The sequence below is a fragment of the Mesoplodon mirus genome (genome assembly GCF_964341445.2).
Source record: "Mesoplodon mirus genome assembly, chromosome: 18".
NCBI lineage: Eukaryota > Metazoa > Chordata > Mammalia > Artiodactyla > Ziphiidae > Mesoplodon > Mesoplodon mirus.
The window spans coordinates 8,339,852-8,362,802 of NC_138994.1; the positions used below are offsets into that span (position 1 = coordinate 8,339,852).

General features: G+C 53.4%; 1 protein-coding gene across 1 annotated transcript; it reads right to left on the reverse strand.

Moving 5' to 3' along the window:
- Positions 1-756: 756 nt before the first annotated feature.
- Positions 757-21,458, reverse strand: WNT9B (Wnt family member 9B). Its single transcript, XM_082603799.1, has 4 exons — positions 21,176-21,458; positions 4,057-4,313; positions 2,145-2,410; positions 757-1,260 (listed from the first exon to the last, which is right to left on the reverse strand). Exons 1-4 carry the CDS (start codon positions 21,253-21,255, stop codon positions 787-789), a joined length of 1,077 nt encoding a protein of 358 aa, XP_082459925.1. The 5' UTR covers positions 21,256-21,458; the 3' UTR covers positions 757-786.
- Positions 21,459-22,951: the final 1,493 nt, after the last annotated feature.

Here is a 22,951-nt window from a genome sequence, read left to right on the forward strand (position 1 = left end):
CTCAGGGCCTCAGTAGGCAGCAATGGAAAGGTCCACAGGATCAGAGGGAATTAACAGTCACTTCTCGTCCTCAGGTAAGAGCCAAAGTGGGGGACCATTAGTAAATGAAGGGGTCCCCCAAGGAGCCAGACTTAGCAAAGACTTTCCCACGCCTATAACACTAGCCCTGGTAAAAATCTTAATTAGATGAGTAGCTGTGAGTGTACAAACGTGACCGAATCAGAACTCATAAACCAAGTCTTGTGTATCACGAATGCCAGCTGCACTGGGGCCTCAGAGCATAAGTGGACCCCGGTCACACTTACAGCTGGACTGACCCATCCCAGGCAGACTCCAGCCTTTGCTTCTGACTGACCCTGCCTCCCTGAGCCTTCTTGGCCCAGAAGCTCACCTCCCAACATCTTGCTGGCTTTAGGCCACTAATCCCAGGAATCGAGATGGCGGGATGTACCCCCCTCCTCTCCAAAACCTCAGTCCTGCCCTCCTCTTGGCCTCCCTTATTTCCCTCCACATCCTTCCCACTCTGCCCTCCCGCTCCAAGTCCTCAACAAGGCTGGGGACCCTTGGGTTCAGGGGTGGGGCTCCCACCTTTCGAGTTGAGGGAGGGGAAGGCTGATGGGACCCAGTGGGGAGAGAAGCACATGTGCACTGGCATGCACATGGGTGAGTGCATGCATGCTGCGTGCACCTGCCCAGGGGGCCTGGCTGGACAGCTGGGTGGCCTCAAGGTGGCCCGGTGCCATGCGAGGTCCTGGCAGAGTCCAGCCGGCACACTGGGCAGGGGGCCTAATGCTTACAGGTGTACACAAGCTCCTCCTGCACACACTGCTGGCACTCCACGTAGCAACACCACCGCACCTGGCAGTGGCAGGAGAAGGCTACCAGGCGGCTCTGGGTGTCATAGCCCCTCCCGCAGCACAGGCTGCTGCAGCTGGCCTCCCGGGAGCACACCCTGCCCGCTGTGCCGGGCGAGTACTTGCTGGGCCGGCAGAAACTGGGTGAGTCCTCCATGTAGACCAGGTCCCCAGGCCGTGGGGCCGGGCCCTTGGTGGAGCTGCCTGCTCTGGCTGGTGCCCACAGCTCCAGGCGGCCCAAGGCCTCGTTGGTGGCACTGGACACCTTGACGGCTGAGTCGTGGCGCAGCTTTAACACCTGGCCTGTCTCGCGGAATGGGGAGAGCTGCTTCCAGCAGGTGCGCACGGCGCAGGAGCCCGACACACCATGGCACTTACACGTGGTCCTGAGGCCACTTTTCACGGCCTGCGAGGAGAGGCAGAAGGGAGACGTGGTCAGAGACCCGGGCCCACAGACCCTAGAGCAACAACCCTGGCCGGGGAGCAACAGGAGGATGAGAAAGAGACAGGGAAAGGTCTCCATGGGGGGGGGGGGCGCAGATAAGACTCTAGCTGGCCCACATGGCACCTTAGTGCAAACTAGCTCTAGGCGCCCCTTCCTCTGGGCAGAGACGGTCCTCACATCTTGGTGAGAGCAGTGTGGGCCGGATCTCAGCCCCAGCTGCTCCCCTGGCCCGAAGTCGTTATGCAGCAGACAGCTTGCACAACTGAACACAGCAGCCCTGGTTTACACAAACTCAGTGATAAGGAAACAGAACACAGAACTCAGTTTCTTAAAGAAATGGAGCCCTAGCCTCTCCCAGCTTTCTGGTCCGAGTAGACCTAGATACGTTTTACTCTCCAGCCCTCCCACTACTGTGTGACCTCAGCCAAGTTCCTTCCCCTCTCTGGGCCTCCTCTGTCTTCCCATCTGTAAAATGGAGAAGGGACAGGGGTTGTACCAGATCAGTTTTCAAACTACCTTGGCTTCTAGGACCTCCAGGAAGGCCAGTGCCTGGAATGGAGACCCTTCTCCAAACACGTTTCTGCCTCACCAAGGCCCCATCCTGAGCCAAGTTCCCACCCGCTGCCCAGCCGACAGTGATGCCCAGGATCCTTCCCTACTTCCTGGTACCTGGTAATGGTCCAGCATGGATGCCCAAGGAATGTTGGTTGAAAGGATGAGGTTCATCCCGGGCCGGCTCTGTGTGTGCGCTAGGGGGCAGGGCGGATAATGGCCTCCTAGAGACCTCGCTCCCCAGCCCTGCACTCTGGCTGGGAAAGGCTTGGGTCACCCGGGAACGTGCTCACCTTGATGCCCACGTGGGTGTTGTGGGCATCTACCCGTGCCCGCAGGTCTTTGCTTCCTCTCTTGGGCCCCAGAAAGTTGTTCAGGAACTTGGTGCTGTACTTGAGGTTGTCGCCGCACACACCCCACTGCCAGGCCTGCCGGCTCTCCAGGCCCGGAGAGTCATCACAGGTGCAACGCTCCATGCGCCCGGCGCTGCAGGCCCGGGCCAGAGTGTGCGTGAGGGCGGCCGAGGACACCGCGTACAGGAAGGCCGTCTCCTTGAAACCTGGGCCGGGCCCCGGGGGGATCGGGAGGGAGGAGGAGAGTGAGCTCAGGGGCTGTCTGCTGCCCTCTGAGGCTAGAGTGGGTGGTGGGGCCACTGTGGCGAGCAGGATGAAGGGCCTGTGAACCTGAGGGCACAGCTCAGGGCAGCCTCCCCGTCACCTGCCCCTTAAACTCAGGATGCAAGTTGCTGTTTAAATGGAACTTCCAATTCCCAAGGGAGTGTGTGCCCAGGTTCTAAGGGTGGCAGGACAGGGGCTGCTCCTTCTACTAAACAGGTGAGATCACAGATGCAGAGAGAAGTGACCTGGGCACCTGGCGAGTGGCGAAGCTCGGTGAAACCACTGATCTTGACTCCAAGCTGATGTGTGAGCAAGTTGGACCAACCCGTTTCTGAGCCCCTTATCCTCTGAAACATGCTTCCTGTGCTTCCTGATGCCTCTCAACGTCACCCTCTGCTCCCGACTGGGGAGGAGACCCAATGACTGAGTGACCTCGGGTCTCCCGCCTGACCGGTCCCAAACCAACCATCCCCCCACTTCCAGGACAATCACAACGCTTGCACGATGGGGTGCAGCCCAGAGCTGGCCTCCCCTGTGAGCTCGCTACCTTCTACCTGCTCTCTGATATACCTGGGGGGCTTGTGACACTGAGGTGGGGGGGGCATCAGCTCTGCTCAGACCCTCCCAGCCACGGGGAACAGTTGCCTAAAAGGGGGTGGGCTGCTCTCATCCACCATTGCTCCCTTTTTTGTCAAAAGCCCATTGATGCTTGGTGATAGTCACAGGATGACCTCTTCCCCCACTTGGGCTGAATGCTTTCTGAGGGAAGATGGGGTCTTGTTTGGCTCCGTATCTGCAGCATCCAGCACAGTGCCTGGCTCACTGAGAGCCTCACCAGATGCTTAGTGAAATGATGGCCACGTGGACACATGGGGCGGGCAGGGAGGGAGGGAGGTAGCATGGGAATGGAAGGGAGGGAGGGAAGGATGGACTGATGCTTGTGATCAACAAAGAAACAGGTGAGTGAATGAACAAATGAAGTCTGCTGTTGGCCTGTGTCATGTCACTTGGCCAACTATTAACTGCCATCCCTCCTTATCTGCTCTCATCCCTTTGTGAGTGTGAGTGTGTGTGTGCTGTGTGTGTGTGTGTGTAGGAGGCTGAGGGAAGGGGCTGGGGGACCAGCCGTCTCATCTGTGGGCTCCTCCAGGAGTGGGTTGTGCTCCTCCTCTCCTCGCTTGTGTCCTCCTTGCTCCCCTGCCCCCGCCAAGCAGGGAAAAGCTGGGCCTCATTAACTCCAGGACCCTTCTTACTCAGGACTGTGCTGGGTTCGTAAGGGCAACGTGGTCTTGGGAACGTTGGAGTGGGAAAGGCAGCCTCCTCCTCCCCAACCCTCCCCCCCAAGCCCTCCTCCCCCAGCCCTCCTCCCCCAGCCCTCCTCCCTCCCAGCCCTCCTCCCCCAGCCCTCCTCCCCCAGCCCTCCTCCCTCCCAGCCCTCCTCCCCAACCCTCCTCCCCCCAGCCCTCCTCCCCTCAGCCCTCTTCCTCTCAGTCCTCTCCTCAGCCCTCCTCCCCCAGCCCTCCTCCTCTCAGTCCTCCCCCCAGCCCTCCTCCCTCCCAGCCCTCCTCCTCCCAGCCCGCCTCCCTACCTCTCTTGAGCAGCCCCGTCCTCCCCTCTAGGCTGCAGTTCCAGCGCTCATGCCGGAACTGAAACTGGCACTCGAGCAGGCTGAGGTGTGCGGCATCCTGCAGGGTCTCAGCCAGGCCTGGCTCCCGCCGGCAGAGCTGCTTCTGCCGGCGGGACAGCTTCAGGAGGTCACACTGCTTCAGGTGGGCCCCACCCTGTGCTGGGGCAGGGGCGGTGCCCAGACCCGGGAAGGGTGTCAGGACCTCCCGCCCGGTCAGGCTAGAGGGGGCAAGAGAGAAGGGAGACCAGTGACCCTTGGGTCGTGACAAGGGAGGAGGAAGGATGACAATCCCTAAGAATGTGGGGCAGGTGAGCAGAAGGGCCTTCCTGGGGCTGCACTGTTAGCCCTTCTAGGAGGGAGGCTGGGCCCATGGGGTCATGCCCCCATTTTACAGAGTAGGAAACCAAGGTGCTTATAACAAGAGCTGGTGCAAGATCTCAAACCCAAGTTTTCCAGAAGCCAAAGTCTCTGCTCTTCTTACCCACCTTATTTCCCAAACTTGCCCAACCAGAAAAATCATCTGAGGTGCTTACTCAAAATACAGATGCCCAGGATCTATACTTAGCAATTCTGCTTCTCTTGGTCTGGAATAGGACCTGGGAATCTGTATATTTTCCACATTCCCTGGGCAGCTTTGAGGATCAGGGCAGTTTGGGAAATATTGCCCATAGCATTGGCTGCTGCCTGGCTTGCATGTTCCTAAGAGGGGCAGGCAGAGGGAAGTCGACATTAAGAAGACATCCAGCCAATTTCCCTGGTATCCCTCTCTCCCTTACATTAGGTTGCTGCCCAAGTAATGCCATGCCAACCTAATGTGTTTCCATAATCTCCAGAGAGATCTTTAACCATCTGGCCACTCCATGCCTGTTACAAAAAGATACTTAGGGAATACCTGAATGGATGGAAAGGTGGAAGGATGGAGAGATGACGGGAGGAAGGAAGGATGGGTGGATGGACTGACAGGTGGATGAAGAGGAAGGAAGTATATTTTCATCAGGCCACCAGCTCCAGACTCTTTGCTCTACTATATCTGAAGTCCGTGGATGCTGCAGTCAGGCTGCCACGCTCCAGTGGCCCGTCACTTCCTAGCTGTGTAACCTAGAAGCACTGATTTTCTCCTCTGGAAAATGGAAAGTGTGATCCTCGCTACCTCCCGGGGCTGCTGGGAGGATTATTTGAAAAATTACTAACCACAGGGCCTGGGACTTGCTGTTTCACTTTCCCCCTAGCTGGAGTTTCTCAAAACTCTTTCTTCTTGCAAGATGCTTTACTCTCTAACCTGGGCAGAGTCTTCCCTTTGTACAGATAAGGAAACAAAGGTTTTACAAAGAGGCAGTGACTAACTTGAGTCTTACAGCAGATCGGCAACAAGGTGGGGACTACAGTGATTTTTTTTTTTTATTTTGGCTATGCCCCGCAGCATCTTAGTTCCCCGACCAGGGATCAAACCCATGACCTCTGCAGTGGAAGCTCGGAGTCTTAACCACTGGAGTGCCAGGGAAGTCCCAAGGTGAGGACTACAAATAGAGCTCACCTTCCCTCTGCCCAGAAGCTGTCCGTGAGATGTTTCTCCCAGTTCAAAATATATGCTGTCCTGTACCCTGGTGGCCCTCGGAGTGGGTGAAATATACATCATTCTGGCACCCAGGCTGGAGGAAGCAGCCCCTTTCTGGAATTTGCTGGCCTTGTGGCCGTGGTAAAAGATCAAAGGTGGAACCAGGCGATGGCTCTTAAAGCTCCTGCTTGGATGTGGCACTTGTCACTTGTGTGGCCAGGTCTGGGCTGGACCCCATCGTGCTCAAGTGCCACCAAGCCAAGGCAAGCCCTGTGGCCAAGCCCTGAGTGGTCAGAGAGACCCACATCCCACAGAGCCAAGGGCACGGCTCTCCTGTTTGGAGCCACCTGCCCCAGCCAGGACATCTGGCTGGATGCCACACCTTCCCCGTCTACCCCAGGGAGGGTGTGGGTCCTGGCCAGGTCCCAGGTGCCCCCAGAAAGTGCCCGTAGATCCCAAATCCATCAGGTGCAGCCAACCCAGTGTGGAGCAAATCTCGGAAACCCCCGAGCAGAGACAGATGCTATCGGGCTCCTCCTGGCCCAGCCTGGCCCTGGGCTCCCCTCCCAGACAGGGTGAGGGCAGGGACCCGTTAATCATTAATCTGGGGGCAAATGGGTAAATTTCCAGTCCACCAGGTCTACACCCAAACCCCTCCCTGCAGTCTGGCAGGAAACCCTTAGAGCTTGACCCTTGGCAGGTCCAGAGCAGAACCCAATGTCAACTCCAGCCGAGGAGACCCCACCCTGACTGGCTTCCGGTGTGGAGGGCAGCTTGGGGGCTGCAGGAGCAAAGGGCGCAGCAGCCACCTAGCCCCTCAAATGTCTTCCTCCCCACACCAGGGGCTGGTGTGAGGGGCAACTTCTGTTCACGCAGTTCTTGTGTTTCAGAAGTTGGCACCTCCCTTGTAGTAGTGATTGACAGATGAGAGAATGAACAGGGAATGATGGGAATTTTGGCCAACAGGACTGCAGATCCTTCAAGGCCTGTGTCAAATTCCATTATAAGAACAATAGCTATTATTTTTATATCATTATAGCTATATTATATGTTATATAATGTATAATTTATATTCTATTATATAATATTATCTACCATGGTTTTTTTTTTTTGGCCATGCCACATGGCTTGTGGGGTCTTAATCCCCTTACCAGGGATTGAACCCAGGCCCAGCAGTGAAAGTGCCGAGTCTTAACCACTGGACCACCAGGGAATTCCCTTATCTACCACATTTTGAGTGCTTATTACTAAGCCCTTTAAATTACTCTTTCAGACACCTGTTGGGTTGGCTGCCTACCTGTTCCTTCTATCTACATGGTTACCCTGTCGGCCATTTTATACCAAATGATCTTGTTGCTCTGGCCTGCTGATTGGACCACTGAGGGTCACATGACTCAGGCTGGGCCAATCAGTTCTTTTTCTGGGAATTTGGAATTTGACTTAAGAGAGCATACATTTGCTTTCTCTCTTTCTTTGACTTAGGAGTGCATACAGTTGTTTTCTCTTTCTTTGGGCTTGTCACTCAAGAGATAGAAAGCTGGTCCAAAGAGAGAGAAAAAGAATGAACCAAACCCATGGAGAGGAACAGAGGTGAAAATGGGAGGGAGAATTTGGGGAGCTTTTCAGCCCCTGGCCCCAGAGTCTCCCTGTGGTCATCTCTGTTCTTACTTGAGACACTCCTATCTGTAGAACAATGTCAAGGCTGAGAGTCAGTTTGTCTAATTAAGGGTGCCGTCCCTGATCACCACCTTCCGACAGCTGTGGAGTACCAGCACACCCTACGCTGCACTTGTGAGCCAGGCTCGGCAAACACCTTTTCCCCCCATCAACAGGCCACTGTTTTTTTAATTTCGTGTAATAGACCCTGTGATTGATGGCCCCAGGAGTCCAGTATAAAGTCGGTTAATTTTATTAGCAGTAATGACACTTAGTAGCGATTAATGGTCAGGAAAGGCAGCCAACCGCACAGGAGCTTCAGGCCATACTGGGCCCTGGTCTGCCCAGGGCTGCTCTCAAAAAAGGCCCCCTCACACTGCCTCAGGGGCCCCCATAGGACCTAGGAAGACAACTGAGAGACATACCAGTACCCAGTTTCCCTTTTATTTGTTTTCTATGTTGCAGTTTGGGACCATTTTTTCTTTGAAGAAATAGTGCCAGGACATCAAACTTAGAAAATACCTCAACTGATTTCCTTAAACAGTGCTAGTAAATGCTCTGACACATGCCCTATGGATGCCATGGCATCTGCTAGAGACGGTTTCTTCTTGAATCTCAGAAGAATTCTAGGTGTTGCAGGTTCCAATCTGTTCCGGGGTCCCTGGGCATGATCCGTTCCCATTGAAGAAATCATTCTATCTGGCACTCCAAGCCTGAGAACCCCACCCACCAAGCCCTTCGGCAAAAATCTCTACATGTTAGTTGCATCTTGAGGGTAAGATGTACAACCAGAGAAGATCAAGTGAGCTTTGTTGAGTCTAAGGAATCCAGACAAAATCTGGGGTTTTAATGAAGACACCTCCCCATGGTCAGGTCGGATGCTATCAGTCAAGCAAGCGAGCAGTGGTCTGGACTGAAGAGCATAGGACAAATAATCTGCAAACTTACTGATTACCCTTCTGGGCTGAGGGATAAGAGCGCCTTCAGGCCCCTGCCTGACTCAAGTGCCCCTGAGCCACCTGGGACCAACCCTTCCCCATCAGTTGCACCTGCTTTGGCCCAGCTGGTCTGTCTCCCCCATTCCTGTTTCCTGTCGGGCTCTCCCAGATTGACTTCCAGCCTCTTTTGTCCCATTAGGAAAGCAACCACCCCACGTGACCAGCTCCGTTCTCCTCCCTTCTTTGCCCCCAGCCTGTGCCCCTCTGTCCTTTGCACCCTCAGCGCGTGGCCCTTGGTGGTCAGGTCGATAAGACTGGAAGCCCCCACCCCCACACAATGAGATGCCTTTGGCTTTGACCCCAGAGCCTCCCCAGCCACTTCCTAGGCCACCACATCTCCCTCCAAAGTGGGAAAAGTCAAGGGTGCCCCTCCGGACTTCATCTCACATCCCACCCCGCAACCAGACCTCCTCCGTCCATGCCTGGTCTTTCCCGCCCGTGCCTTCTTGCACCCTGCGCAAGGCTCACCCCATCCACAGTTTTGGCTAAAGCTGCCCCATCTGGGATGACCTTGAAGGAAGCAAAAGTAGGTTCTCTCAGGCTTTGGGGAAGCCTCCCAGGAGACTGCTTTGGTCTATCGTCAACAGGACCCCAGGGACCAGCGAACCCCTGAGCAGAACTAGAGTTCACCCTGGAATGATCACCCGCCACTTGCTAGAGTGTGGGGACCAAAGGACCTCAAGCCCCCAAGGCTGTTCTGGCCTGGGTAGTCTGGTCCCAGGTCTGCGCTCACTCACTGGTGACCCCAGGGATGTCCACTCACCCCCTGAGCTCATTCTATCTAACAAATACACCTTGACTAGTAGGAGAGCATGACTGGAGCCAGACTGCCTCAGTTCAAATCCCACCTCTGCCGCTTACTAGCTGTTCTACCTTGGGCAAGGCACTTCACCTCTCTGTGCCTGATCTGTGAAATGCAGATAATCACAGGACCTATTTCACATGGTTATTGTGAGGATTAAATGAATTAACATCTGTAGAGCTCTTAGAACAGTATCTGGCACACGGTAAGCTCCAGGTAAGTGTCATTCTTAAGCATCTACTATGTGCCAGGTGCTGTGCTGGGTGCTGGGACACACACTCATAACCTCAAGGAGCTCACAGTCTGGAGGGAACTTGGCTGGATTCAGAGCACTGCAAACTCTCCCCAGACCCCAAGGGGCAGGGAAGGAGAAGGCTCTGAACCAGCCCAAGTCCCAGAGGAACAATAGCTGCTCAGGGACCCGGATCAGATCTGCTAACACCATCTGGGTAAGAAGCTGACCTCAGCCAGTCCCCTTCTGCCTGTAGTGGGAGGCCCGGGGTGGAGAGGGGGCTAAAGGAAGCTCTTGGGAGCTCTCTGGAGAAGGCCCGGCAGGTGTAGGGCACTTCCCATCACCTGGGGGTGCCCAGGCTCTGTTCTCCCACCCCCACCCCCATCCCTGTTTCTGCTCGAGAGGGTCTGATGGTTCCAGAGGAGACCGCCCCCGGGATGTGGGTGGGTGAGCAGGTGGGTGGCACAGGACAAGACTGGCGGTTCCCAGGACACCAGGTAATGCCAGCCTGTCTGGACACTTAGCTGGAGGGACCAGGAGCTTTTCCTGGCACCAGGGCTGGTGCCAACTGCAGGCAGCTACCTGGGAACCAGGAAAGCCTTGCCCTGCCTGGAGCATTGGCCTTGGCCCCGCAAAACCCTATTAGATGCTCCGATAACAGGCTTCCTCTGCTGCAGGGCCATTTGCATGGTAAGTGCACCTTTTGTGCTTTCATCTCAAATATCTCAGCCCACCTCTCCCGCCCTCACTAAATCCCCCTACACACACACACACACACACACACACTCACACTCACACTTACACTCCCCACCCCCACCCGCCCTCTCCAGTCCCCACCCCTTCACAACAGGGGAGAGTTAGTGAGTACAGTGTCTGGCCCAGGAAAAGAGGGCACATGGCTCCGGGCAGTCCTTCTTCAGAGAGGGGGGCCCTTCCACACCCCTGCCTCCTCTCCCCTCCTCCCACCATCTGAGGGGCCCCGAGGTTTACACTGCTGAGAAGCACATCCCTCTCTCCATCCTTCAGACTCCTCTCTCCTTGACAAGACTCACCGTCACCTCATACCTCCTCCATGAGGATGCCCTTAGTGAGCAGCCTTAATGGCAAATTTGGCAGGTACCGGTTCCCACTTTTCCTCCAACTCCCCTCTCCTATCCTTTCACTCACTCTTTTATTTAAATATCAATATTGGTCTTCCCTGGTGGCGCAGTGGTTGAGAGTCCGCCGCCGATGCAGGGGACACGGGTTCGTGCCCCAGTTCGGGAAGATCCCACATGCCGCGGAGCGGCTGGGCCCGTGAGCCATGGCCGCTGAGCCTGCACGTCCGGAGCCTGTGCTCCGCAACGGGAGAGGCCACAACAGTGAGAGGCCCACATACCGCAAAACAAACAAACAAACAAACAAATAAATAAATAAATAAATATCAATATTGAGCATCAGCTTCAGGCCACAGAAGACCGGAACAAACCAGACTGCTCACTACATCCCTGTCTGGGTCTCAGCCTCCCTTTCCTCCCCACCTCTTAGCCTCAGAACCCACCTTGAGGACTGAATCAGCACACCTCCCTGCCCCCCCCCAGTCCACCCCTGGCTTAGAGAGAAAAGAGACTGGCCCAGCTGTGGGCTTTATCTCTCCGAGAACAGCTCCACTTCCTGTTTTGCAGCCGCCTGACTGGGCTGCCTGCTGAGGATGGCATCGTGGAGACGGGTGCTCAGGAGCTAAGTGGGCAGCAAGCAGACCGCCCAACAAGCTTGCTTTGCATCTCAACAATCTCGGGCGTTTAGAGCCTGGCTGGTGCAACATCTGTGGAGGAAATGCTTCCCCCTTCCTCCTCCTGTCTCCCTGCCACTCCACTCAGGCTCAGGCTGAAGCTGAGGAGGGGAAGTCTTTGTCCCTGGCATGGATGGATCAGGTGGCACAGTGGCCATGGAGGGTACCAAAAGTCACTCCTGTGCAAAGGAATCCCTCCCCTTCACAAGTCTGGGATGATAAGCATCTCCCCCACTTCCCTGGCTGGGTCCAAATGTACACCACTTGAATCATTATATTCTAGGGCTGGGGAAACCCTTCAGGATCACCCAGTCCAGACGTTTTGCCCTGATGGCTTCTGGGAGGTACCCCAGAGGCTTCTGCAGTGCAGGCAGGAAGGCAAGAGGTTTGCCAAGTATGCACGTCTCTGCTTTGATCTGTCTGGTGCCCTGGAAGTTCATGTAAGACTTTTGTCCAAGATGACCCACTGAGTTAGTGGCAGGGCTGGGACTGCACCCCGGGTCTCCCGATTGCTTCCATCAAGATTAGCGGTCTCTGCTTTCAGTTTTAATGTAACACTTCAGGGAAGCAAAAGCAACCTTCACCATAGTAAATGTCTAGGGTGATCGGAACGCAAGACTGGTAGGACTGAAGGGAAGGAAGACTGGTCAGGACTCCTCTGGCCCCCTGAGCAGCTGAAGGGAGAGAGGACCCTGGCCTAAAACTCAGTTTCTTTTCAGCCAAGAGTCAGAAATAAAGCCTGGAGCAGTGGCCTGCCCATTCATATTGAAGTGTGAGAGTCTGATATAATAATGCCAGTACCTGGGAACATACTTTGCTAGACAGAGGAAGCTCAAAGGAGAGAGTCTGGGATCATGAAGAGAAGAGAGAAAGGGGAAGTCTGGGGTGAGGAAAGGAAGGGGAGGAGAGAAGGGGGGCTGGAAACCTTAAGATAAGCTTCCCCAGCTTCTTGGGTTCACAGGCCCAGCCCTGACCCGGGGAGGAGTCATTTAGGGGACACAGCATGGGGACGGCAGGGAAAGGCAAGTAGTCGCTGAGTCTGTATCATCTTGGGGCAACCAACACCCACACCCAGCTCTGCCCCGACCATGGGATCCTTGCTCATGGGCTGACCAACTTTGGCCAAGTTTTTTTAACCATGGTAAGTTCACCAACTAACCAGCTTGGCAGGCTCTTGGGAGGTCACCCTTATCCCTGTGGACAGGCAGGCTCAGGCTGGGCTGTGGACCCTGGGAGGGCCTGGCCCCTGGTGAATGCCTTGTGTGTGATCACCCTGTGAGGTGGACAATTCCACTGTTTACATATGCTCTAGGAGGAGACGTCCTATGCTGCAGATTCCATTTGTCCTCCTGCAGGTCCCAGGGATGGTTCATGCCCCTCCACACCCCTCCCCTCAGCCCTAAGGATAGCAGGAACCTCCAGCCTGGTCAAGGAGCCACTTCCTGAATATGCCTAGTGTGGGCCCGAGTGGTCAGGACAGCCCCAGGGTACGGATGGAGTTATAAATGGCTTCCTTGGGAATACAGCAGGGTCTTCCAGAGCAGGACCAGAACAACTTCCCACCTCGGACTCTCCTGGATGCAGAGCCAACCAGGGTTGTAGCAAAGGGCCCCTCCCCTCATGCCAGGCCAGGCTCCTCCTTGTCTTCCTGCCATGGCTAACTCAGTCCAACCTCCATGCCTTTCTTCATGCTGTAATTGCTACCTGGGTTGCCTTTCCCAGTCTAAAAGCCCTCATGGATCCCCTGGACTCTTATAACCACAGCCTTTTTCAACACTTGACTCAAAAATGCAGGGAATGGGAAAGGTGATCCTGAGGCCCTATCCAGCTCTAGTAGCCTAAGATGCTTGTCTGCCTCTTCCAGGAAGTCCTCCTTACTTGCCAGCCCCATCCCACTCTAACCATCCAACTTCTTTGTCTTCTCCCAGTTTTTCGGATGTAGTACCATTAGTTCTGCATGGCTCACTTATTTTCTTCCTCCTCAGGGCTGTATAGACAGTCTCTCCAAGTAGGCTGTAACCCCCTTGGCAGAGGTCCTGGTTTCTCATCCCCTGAGGCACCCCCATCCCCAACCCAGGCACCTGCTGACTGCATACATCCCTCAGGTGTTAACGCCAGGCAGAGTATAGCTCCAGGCTCTGCCTCAGTCCCCTCCACCCCCAGGTCCAAACCACTGGCCTCCCTGCCGTCTCACTCCCAGGCTGCAGGGGTTACCTAATATCCCCCATCCCCACCACCACACCTTCCCAAGCTCAAGCCTCGAAGGCTCTGGAAGGGCGTGGCTCTGGAGGGGTGTGACTCTGGAGAAGCTTCCCTGTGGCCACGCCTGCCCCAGCCCTCAAACTGGGATCTGGACCGACCCAGATCTCAGGGCAGTCTGGCCTCGGTCAGTCAGACCCTGACTCCTCCGACCAGCTCAGCCCCTATGGGGACAGGGAGAGCCAGGCTACTTTCCTCTGCACCCCAGTTTCTGGGGACAAGCTGTGCCTGGGCAGCCAGAGCCTCCCTTTGATACACAGTGAGAACCTGGCCCAGGTCCTTCTTTAAAACTCAATGTACCCAACCTCTCGTGATGACACATGACAGGTTCACAAAATTTTATCCACAATTCCGGACTCCAGAAATCCCCGACAACTACAATTTTGGGGTACAGTTGTGGAGAACTCATATGGCAGCAGGACTTGACCTGAACCAAAGTGAGAATATTTATGGTCTATATTTATCCCAACATGTAGATGTTTTTCTGCAAAAATAATCGTGTCCAATTACTGGGGGCTGCCTTATACCTTGCTAGGGATATTACGTTATACGTGGTATGCGTACTGTATTATCTTGCTAAAATTTGAAAACTCCTGAAATCTGAAACACATCTGGCCTCAAAGGGATTGTCACTATGGGGAAAGCAGACCTTCTCTGCTCTTGCCCTAAAACTAGTCTCTTTGGAATTTCCAAGACAGACTGAACATGGTTTCATTTTCTCTTGGCCCTTTTTTTTTTTTTTTTTTTTTTTGCGGTACGCGGGCCTCTCACTGCTGTAGCCTCTCCCGTTGCGGAGCACAGGCTCCGGACGCGCAGGCTCAGCGGCCATGGCTCACGGGCCCAGCCGCTCCGCGGCATGTGGGATCTTCCCGGACAGGGGTATGAACCCGTGTCCCCTGCATCGGCAGGCGGACTCTCAACCACTGCGCCACCAGGGAAGCCCTCTCTTGGCTCTTTGAGACTCTTCACCCTCTCTCTTCAGTCTCTCCAGTGAGAGGGTCTGGGCTTAAGGTGTCTGCCCCACCCCCAGCTCATCTCTGCTGCCCCCAGGATTCCCATGGAAGGCCAGGTGTGGCTGACTTCCGGAGTCTGATGGGGGCTAGTGCCTGCTCTCTGCTTTGCTTCCCATTCCTATGCTGACAGAGGCCAGGTCGTGGCCAAGCAGCATGTGCCTGAGAGGGTCATGCAGAAGAGCAAACATGATGGGGCAGAGAGGGAGGTTCTGGGGGCGAGGAAGGGTCAGCAAAAGGGAGAGGGGACTGCCCACCCCGACACTCACTGTGGACCAGGAAGCAATTCTAGGGACCGTGGGTGGAGTCAACCAACAATAGGGCCTCAAGACTTCCGCTTAAAAGGCGCTATGCACGAATCGGAGACATGAGCACATAAAAAATTAGGTAACAAACCAAGAGTTGAAGACATGCAGTGCAAGAGATACCTACGACATATGCCAAGTGAGAGATGTAGGCTACAGGGTGGAGGGCTCAGAGGGTCAGAGCTGCCCAGGGGAAGGCAGGCCTCAGCTGGCAGTCAACAGGCGCAGGAGGCAGGGATGAAGAGGTTGGCTGCGGGTTCTGACAGACTAGAATTCAAATCTAGGTGCTGCCCGCCACTGGCTCGGTGACTGTGGGCAGGGCACTTGGCCTCTCTGAGCTTCCCCCCACGCCCCCACTCACCTGTAAATGAGGATAATTCCACCAGCATCTACCTCTTGGGATGTCACAATGGTTAAATGAGATTATGCACATAAAGGGCTGAGTATAGGAAGGATTCAAATTATATAACGACTGGGATAAAGATGAGGAGAGGAAGGAACAGATGTCAAAAAGATACTCCTTAACCTGGGATGCTCTAAGATGGGCCACTAGATTCCCTGGACTCCATACATGTGGAGAGCATTTCAGCACTTTTATATACATAAAACCCTCATAACGACCCTACAAGGTAAGGATTAACCCATTTTATAGCTGGGAAAACTGAGGTCAGAGCAGTTAACTGACTTGCTCTGGGTCACAGTTAGTAAGTGGTTGGCTGGAGGATTTGAACTCGATCTGAGTGATTCCAAGTCCAGTGTTCCTTACACTATAGCAGGGCGTTAGGCTGGCTCCCATCCTGCTCAGGCTGATGCCAGGGAGGGTGAGGGTCTCCCTCACAGCACCTGGCCCACCTCCTCCTGAGCCTAACTTCTACCTGAGCACACAAGCCTAAAGGCACCAGGACCTCTCTTCCTTAGGAGATTCCAGTCCAGGTGTCCCCCCGACCCCTTGCTTCTCTCTCTTCTCTTTCCTCCCCACTCAGCCTCAGAAACTCCACCACCGTCCATTGAGGAGGCTGGTTTGACCCCAGCTCTAGAGCCCAGCTCCTCACGGGTTACAGCTGAGCCCAGAGAGAAGCCAGCCTAAATTCCTTCCCCCAATACAATGATTCTTATCAGTGATGTTTGGCTTGCAATCTACCACCCCAAAGCAGTAAAATTTCTTTTACCCTTTTTTCCCTCCAACCGTGTTTTTCTCAGGACCCAGTCAATTCGTAAAACTGTTTTTAAAAAAACATCCAAATACATAAAACACTTAGGAATAAGTTTTTAAATGTTTGCAAGACCTATACACTGAAAATTATAAAACATTGCTGAAAGAAACCTTAAAAGCCCCCAAAAGAGAGATATGGGCGGTTTATAAACCTGAAGACTCAATATTGTTGGAATGCCAATCATCTATAAATTGATTTATAGATGCAGTGCAATCCCAATCAAAATCCCAGCAGTCCTTCCTGCAGATATTGACAAGTTGATACTAAAATGTATGTGGAAATACAAAGGATCTAGAGTAATCAAAACAATTTTGAAAAAGAAGGACAGAACTTATAGTACTTGGTTTCAAGACTTACCATACAGCTACAGTAATCAGGACTGTGGTATTGGCCTAAAGATACACTTATGGAATAGAATAGAGTCCAGAAATAAGCCCTCATATATTGATTGGGTCAATTAATTTGCAACGAAGATGACGATGAAAAAAGGATCATCTTTTTGACAAATGGTGCTGGAACAAGTAGATATCTACGTGGAAAACAATAAACTTCAACCCTTACCTCACACCATCCACACAAATTAACCCCAAAAGAATCAGAGACCCAAGTGTAAAAGCTAAAACTATGAAGTTTCTAGAAGAAAACATAGGAGGAAATCTTTGCAGCCTCTAATAGGCAGAGATTTCTTGGATGAGACACACAAAAAGCACAAACCATACAAGAAAAAGTTCAAAAGTTGTACTTCATCACAATTAAAATCTTCTGTTCTTCATAAGATAACAATAAGAAAATGAAAAGGCAAGCTACAGACAGGGAAAAAATATTGCCAATACTTTCTGACAAAGGACTTATATCCAAAACATGTAAATAACTCTTACAACTCAATAAGACAAATAACCCAATGAAAAAGACATTCAAATGACCATATGATCCACGTATCCAGTCCTAGATATGTATTCAAGAGAAATAAAAACATACGTCCACAAAAAGGGATGTACATGAATGTTCATAGCAGCTTTATTTGGAATAGCCCCAAACTGGAAACGATCCAAATGTCCATCAACTGGTGAACGAATAAACAAATTGCAGTACATCCATACAGTGGAATACTACCCAGCAGGAGAAAAGGAATGTGCTACTGATACCTGCAACAACATGGATGAATCTCAAAAACATTATTTTGAGCAAAAGAATTCACACACAAAAGGTCATATGATTCCATTTATATGAAATTCTACAATGGGCAAAACTAAAGTGACAGAAATCAGGGAAGTGGTGACGGGGGGCTGGTGGGAGAGTGTTGACTGCAAAGGAGCACAAGGGATCCTTTGGGATGATGACACTGTTCCATATAGCAATTGTGGTGGTGGTTACACAGGGTATACATTTGTTAAAACCCAAACCGTACGCTTAGAATACATGCATTTTATTGCATGTAATGTTGATTTGGAAAAAAAATTAAGGTTGTGTTTTGCTTCTTCACAATGATGACACTCCCACAACCCAAGAAGATGGTTAGAACCCTAGCAACCACCAAGAGTGAGCCTGTACTGAGCACTTAGTATGTGCCAGGCACCCTACCAGGCCCTTTCATTCATTGTCTGAATTAAGCCTCACACCAGCCTTTAGGATGGGTATTATCATCACCCAAAGCTCAGACAGGTTAAGACATGTGCCTGGAGTCACACAGCTAGCAAGAGGCAAAACCAGGATTCAAACTAAGTTCTAGATGACTCAAAAGCCTGTGCTTTCATAAACGGATCTGTACCATCCCTAGATAGGAAAGAAACCCAAACAGGGCAGAGGTCACACATTTAAAAAGCACCACTGAAGTCAACTACGATTTTAAAAGCTGCATCCACAGGAACTATTTCTAGATACAAAATTCACTGAGATGACTTAAAGACTGGACTGGATGACAAGGCCTAACATATACCCAGCTCATCACATAATACAGTGAGTGTTCATTTATAAAACACCACAGAACTTAAGATTTGCAGAATTCCCAAGCCATTTGAGCCAAAACATGAGCTCTTGAGTAATCCTAGACTTCCAAGCCAGGACCAGCTGGTTGGGGGACATTAGGACCTCCAGATGCTAAAGACCTTGAAGGCAAGTGACTCGATCGTGGGCAACACTGAGAGTGGTCCAGAGCCAGGACAAACCTGGTCCACCTTCCATCCCACTGTCATCGTGCCATCCCTCTGGGAGCCCACCTGATACCTGAGCAGGGCTCAGTGCATCCTATCTCACTGCTGAGGACGGAGGAGAAGGCGGTGACCTCACCCATCCCCCTACAGCCAAGAATCTGACAGATTTAACCAAGTAGGGGAGGGGGCAACCCTGTACCTCCTCACCCTCTGCAGCTCCTTTGCAGCTGCAGCTCTCCTGGGTGACCACACAGTATTAGCTCTAGTGGCTAATACTCTCTGTAGAACAAAGAGTCCAGACTGGCGGCAGGACCTGGTTTCTATCCTGCCTCTCCCACTAGCTTGCTGTGCGACATAGCGTGAGTCACTGAAACTTTCTCACCCTCAGTTTCCTTTTGAGAACTATTTACACCCATCCTGTATACCTCAAGAATGGGTCTGAGGATCAGATGGCAGAGGGGCTGAACAAGAAAATTATTTGTAAACTGCAATACTAGTTACGTTATTATTGGCATCACCAGAATTAGGTGCTAGGCTCAAGTAAAAGCATCAGAAGCGGTTGCTGGCTCACTGATTTGGGGACGATGGTTCCTTCATCTGAAAAATAGGAATAATAATACATGACCTGCTTGAAGCAGGGAGTTAGACCAGAGAAACTTTGGGGGTCACTTCCAACTCTAAAGCCTGATTCTATGATTTTAAAAACCCCAAGAAGATTGACCTCACCTGCTCTCCTGATGTCTGAATTTTCTTTTATCAGGATGCCAAAACACTTGATCTTATAATCAGAAATGAGACTTCAGATGCAAATGACCTAGAGCAGGGAGAAGCACATTGCCTCACATTCTCACTACAGTGTTATAGATTCCTTCCAGAGAGCGAATTCGGATAGTACGATGGAAAACCTGGCCTAACTGAGTCATGACAGGGCTTCCTCAGCGAGGATTCAGGCTGCATCCTGTCTGTTGTCTGAGACCAAACACAGAACAGCACAAAGCCCCAGTTTTAGCTTATTCTCTGAACATTTTTCCTCCTCCCCAGACTGGGGTGGTGGTGGCTTGAGTGTGTTTTGCCAGCTCTGTCCAGGGGGGCTCACGACTTGGAAGAGGTTCCCTCTCAGCCCCAACCCATGCCTGATCCACCATCTCCCTTTTCATTTCCAAGACTGCCCCCTTGCTCATGGCCCTCAAATTCTAACCCTGTGCAATGCCACAAACCCCTTTCCCTTCCAACCACACCAGCCTGGGTGGTTCCAGCTTCCTGGAGCCCCTCTCCTCCCATCTCATCTGGCCCTTGCCCCATCCTCAACCTCCAAACCCAAGCAAACACAAGGATTGTGAAAATGAGCTGATATCCAAGAGGATGCAGGCACCATTTGTCCACACCCCTCTCCTGCCCCCACTCTCCATTCCAGCTCAGAAACCCCTGCTGGGGCTGGAATATCAAGACACTGTATCTCCTTAATAATTAGTAGCATTAGTTGAGCATTTACTATGTGCCAGACCCTGTTCTAAGTGCTTTACATGTACTAACTCACATGATCCTCATATGAAATAAGCACTATTATCCTCATTTTAAGGATAAGAAACTGAGGTACAAAAAGGTTAAGTGACTTGGCCAAGAGCACACAGCTAGCAAGCAGATGGATTGGGGATTGAGCCCAGAGTCTGTGCCTGGGCTGCTGAGGCAGGAGCAGTGCCTTTTCAAGTCTGAAATCATTGGGAAACGAACATGAATGCACAGTGCTCTTGAAGTGGATAGAGAGGCTCAGTCATATCAAGTTTAGCCCCTTCTCTGTACAAAAGGGGACAATGAGGCCAGAGACTAAGTGATCTTCCCAGGTCACCAGCAAGCTGAGCCCTGAGCTAGGGTCTGGGCTGACGCCACCCGCTATATATTTCAGGAGCGGCCACTGCCCACAGCCAAGGCATGTTTTAAACAGGGGTCATGACCTGGAAATTAGCCCACAGCCCTTATTCCAGCCTGTGCAGGACCTCTCAGACCCTCTCAGACCCTTATTCGCCCCCTCCCTGCCAGGTCCTTAAGAGCAGTCTCTGGCAGGTCACTTGCTTGGTGGTTTACGTTTTTTGGGTTTTGTTTGTTTGTTTTTGCCTTTGCTGGGGTCAGACTGTAAACCTCACCTTGATTTGGGGTGAGGATCACAAAAGTGCCATGATTTAAAGTAAAAGACTGTATATATTTAGAACAGGCTTTGGGTGGAGGTCAGGAAAGTCCCTTCACACCCACGACCCCATCTCCCACCCCAAGTCCCTGCAATTCAGGGTCAGAGAAGGAGGGACAATTGCCCTGTAACTTGCTCTCCAGACACTGCCCACTCTCACCCATGCTCTCCCCAGTTGTCACCCCCAACTCTAACCCTCCTTTTCCAATCATGTATACCGCCTCCCCTCTTACTCTCTTCGTCATTCTCCTGAGAAATCACCCGACGCCAGGTCTGAGATTTGGTTGGGTTTCCCCCACGGACGGTTCCCTCCCGCTCTCCAGCTGACACTCCCCACGGTCCGCAGGTTCCCCCATCCCTCTTGGATCAGCGCGATCCCCTCCCCCGGCCTCGGAAACACCCCACCCCACCCAGCCAGCCAGCCCTCCGGGTCTCCTCTCTGCGGGGCGAAGGCAGAGGGTCGGGAGGGAGCCCCAGGCAAGGACGGGTGGCTGGTCAGAGCCCAGGATGGGGGCGGACAGGGCACCGAGTGAGGATCCGAGAGGGCATCCGAGCGCGGGAGGGACGCCTTGGACAGGCAGGGACCGGGAGCCCCGGGGAGGACGGGGACAAGGTCCGAAACGCCTGCAGAGTCCGGGAGCTTGGTTGGGGGTCTGAGACCCGGCCGAGTGGGCGGGATGAGGTCTCGGACAGGACGGGGTGAGAAGAGCGGCGGTGCAGGGGACCAGAGCTCGGACGCTAGAAGGTGCGATCCGGGTCCGAGTCGGGGAAGCCAGAGAAGGAGCTCTGGGCGCGAACTCCGACCCCGAGATGGGGCTGGGTACCACCGGGGCTAAGGTCTGAGTTCGAGATCCCGCCGGGGCCAGGGCCAGCGGAAGGGAAAAGTTGGCCTTGCTGCAGCGGGAGGAGGGGAAGGCAGGCGGGCCGGGGCGCGGCGGGCACTGACCCGAAGTAGGCGGCGGCGGCGGCGGCGGGCAGCGCCAGCAGGCAGAGCGCGGCCAGGGCCAGCGCGGGCGGGGGGCGCATGATGCCGGCGGCGCGGCGCCCTGTCGCATCTCCTCGCGCCGCTCAGCGCTAGCAGCGCCGCCACCAGCCGCCCGCGGGGCTTTAAACCCCGGAGGGGCGGAGCGGGCGGGGGGACAGGAGCGGCGCTGGCGGCGCACCCCCGCAGGCGGCGAGCCCCCCGTCTCATTGGCCCCGCCGGCTTGCCCCGCCCCTTCGCGGGTGGGGCCACCGCCCCGGGTCCGCCCCCGCCCCGCCCCCAGCTCCCGCGCCCACCCTCCCCAGGTGAGAGCTCACCTGACGCGGTGCGGGCCTGGGGACGCGGCGGCTGAACATGAAGGTCTCGAGCCGGGAGAGGCGAGGATGGGGGTACGAGCCGGGGACCAGAGAGTTTTTGCCCCTCCGGGCGGGGTGGAGGCACACGCAGGATACCTTCCCCCAAAGAACAAGGGGGCGTAGAAGGAGGGAGGCGCCTGGAGTCTGAGCAGAAGTAGTGTCTCGTCCGCTCTCTAGACGGGCCGGTGCGGGTCCCTCTGCCCAGGCTCCACGACTCCGAAGGCAGGGCCGGCTGTGGATGCAGAGCCGCTCTTCCAGAGCAGGAGAAATGCACGTCTAACGGCAAAGGGAGTCCGGTGCGGGGGGGTGGGGGGTGTCCCTTGGTCAGAGCGGAGTGGGGAGAAAGGAGCCCAGTTTCTAAACAGGAGACTGTCTGTCAGGGAGGACGTCTCAGTGAGCATTTGCTGATGTTCATGGAACAAAAATCCAGATCCTCTGGTCAGTGGGGGCAGGCAGAGCCAGGATGGGGGTGGGAGAGGAACCTGCTTTCTTCCAAAGAGTGTAGACGCCAGAACTTCTATCAGACAGGATGGAGATGTCCAGTGTTGGGCCACAAAGCTCTGTGCTTTGCTTATTCTTTTTTAAAGTTTAACCCCAATTCCTGCAGCGAAGGTGCAGTGATCAAGGCAGTGCGTGGCACCCATCTAGGAGGAAGACATTCAACAAAAGGCCCAAGCAAGATTTAATATGTTTTTGAGAGTCTTGAACACTGGGTCAAATCAAGCAAAACAAAATAGAACTTGCACTGAATGTCAAGATCTGCATGTAAAGTTTCCAAAAAATCAACCATGCATGCAGAACATCAGGTGACAGTGACCTTGGCTTTGTGGACACAAAGGCGCTGGGAGACTGGTGGGAAGACGGGAGCTGCAGTATTAACAGAGGAAGCCCACAGCCATAGTGAGCCTCTCTGGGTTCAGTTCCCCTGTCCAATGAGGGGAGTGATTAGCTAATGAATGATCTTTAACAACTCTGCCAGCGATATCGCATCTCATGGTTCTGTTTATTGAGGCACACGGTCCAGTGTGGTGGGCAGAGACCTGAATTCAAATCATGTAAATTATGAACCTCAGATATGAAATGGGGATGACGATAAATATCTCACAGGATTTTTGTGCAAATAAGAGTGATGCCATGGGAATTCCCTGGAGGTCCAGTGGTTAGGACTCCATGCTTTCACTGCCAAGGGTGCAGGTTCAATCCCTGGTCGGGGAACTAAGATCCTGCAAGCAGCACGGTGTGGCCAAAAAAGAAAAAAAAAAAAAAAAAGAGTGATGCCAAATGCCTAGCAGGTGCAGTTACTCACTGCAGGTATAGTGTGTGGTGTGCTGCATTGCGGGGTGGGTGGGAGTCTGATTTATATCATTTGCAGATTCCCGTGCTG

Coding starts and splice junctions, on each gene's coding strand:
- WNT9B (XM_082603799.1), bottom strand. CDS start 21,255: ATGCGCCCCCCGCCCGCGCTGGCCCTGGCCGCGCTCTGCCTGCTGGCG. Junction 4,314..21,175: donor GCCGCCGCCGCCTACTTCGG/GTCAGTGCCCGC, acceptor TGCCCCCTCTAG/CCTGACCGGGCGGGAGGTCC. Junction 2,411..4,056: donor GACGGGGCTGCTCAAGAGAG/GTAGGGAGGCGG, acceptor GGCCCGGCCCAG/GTTTCAAGGAGACGGCCTTC.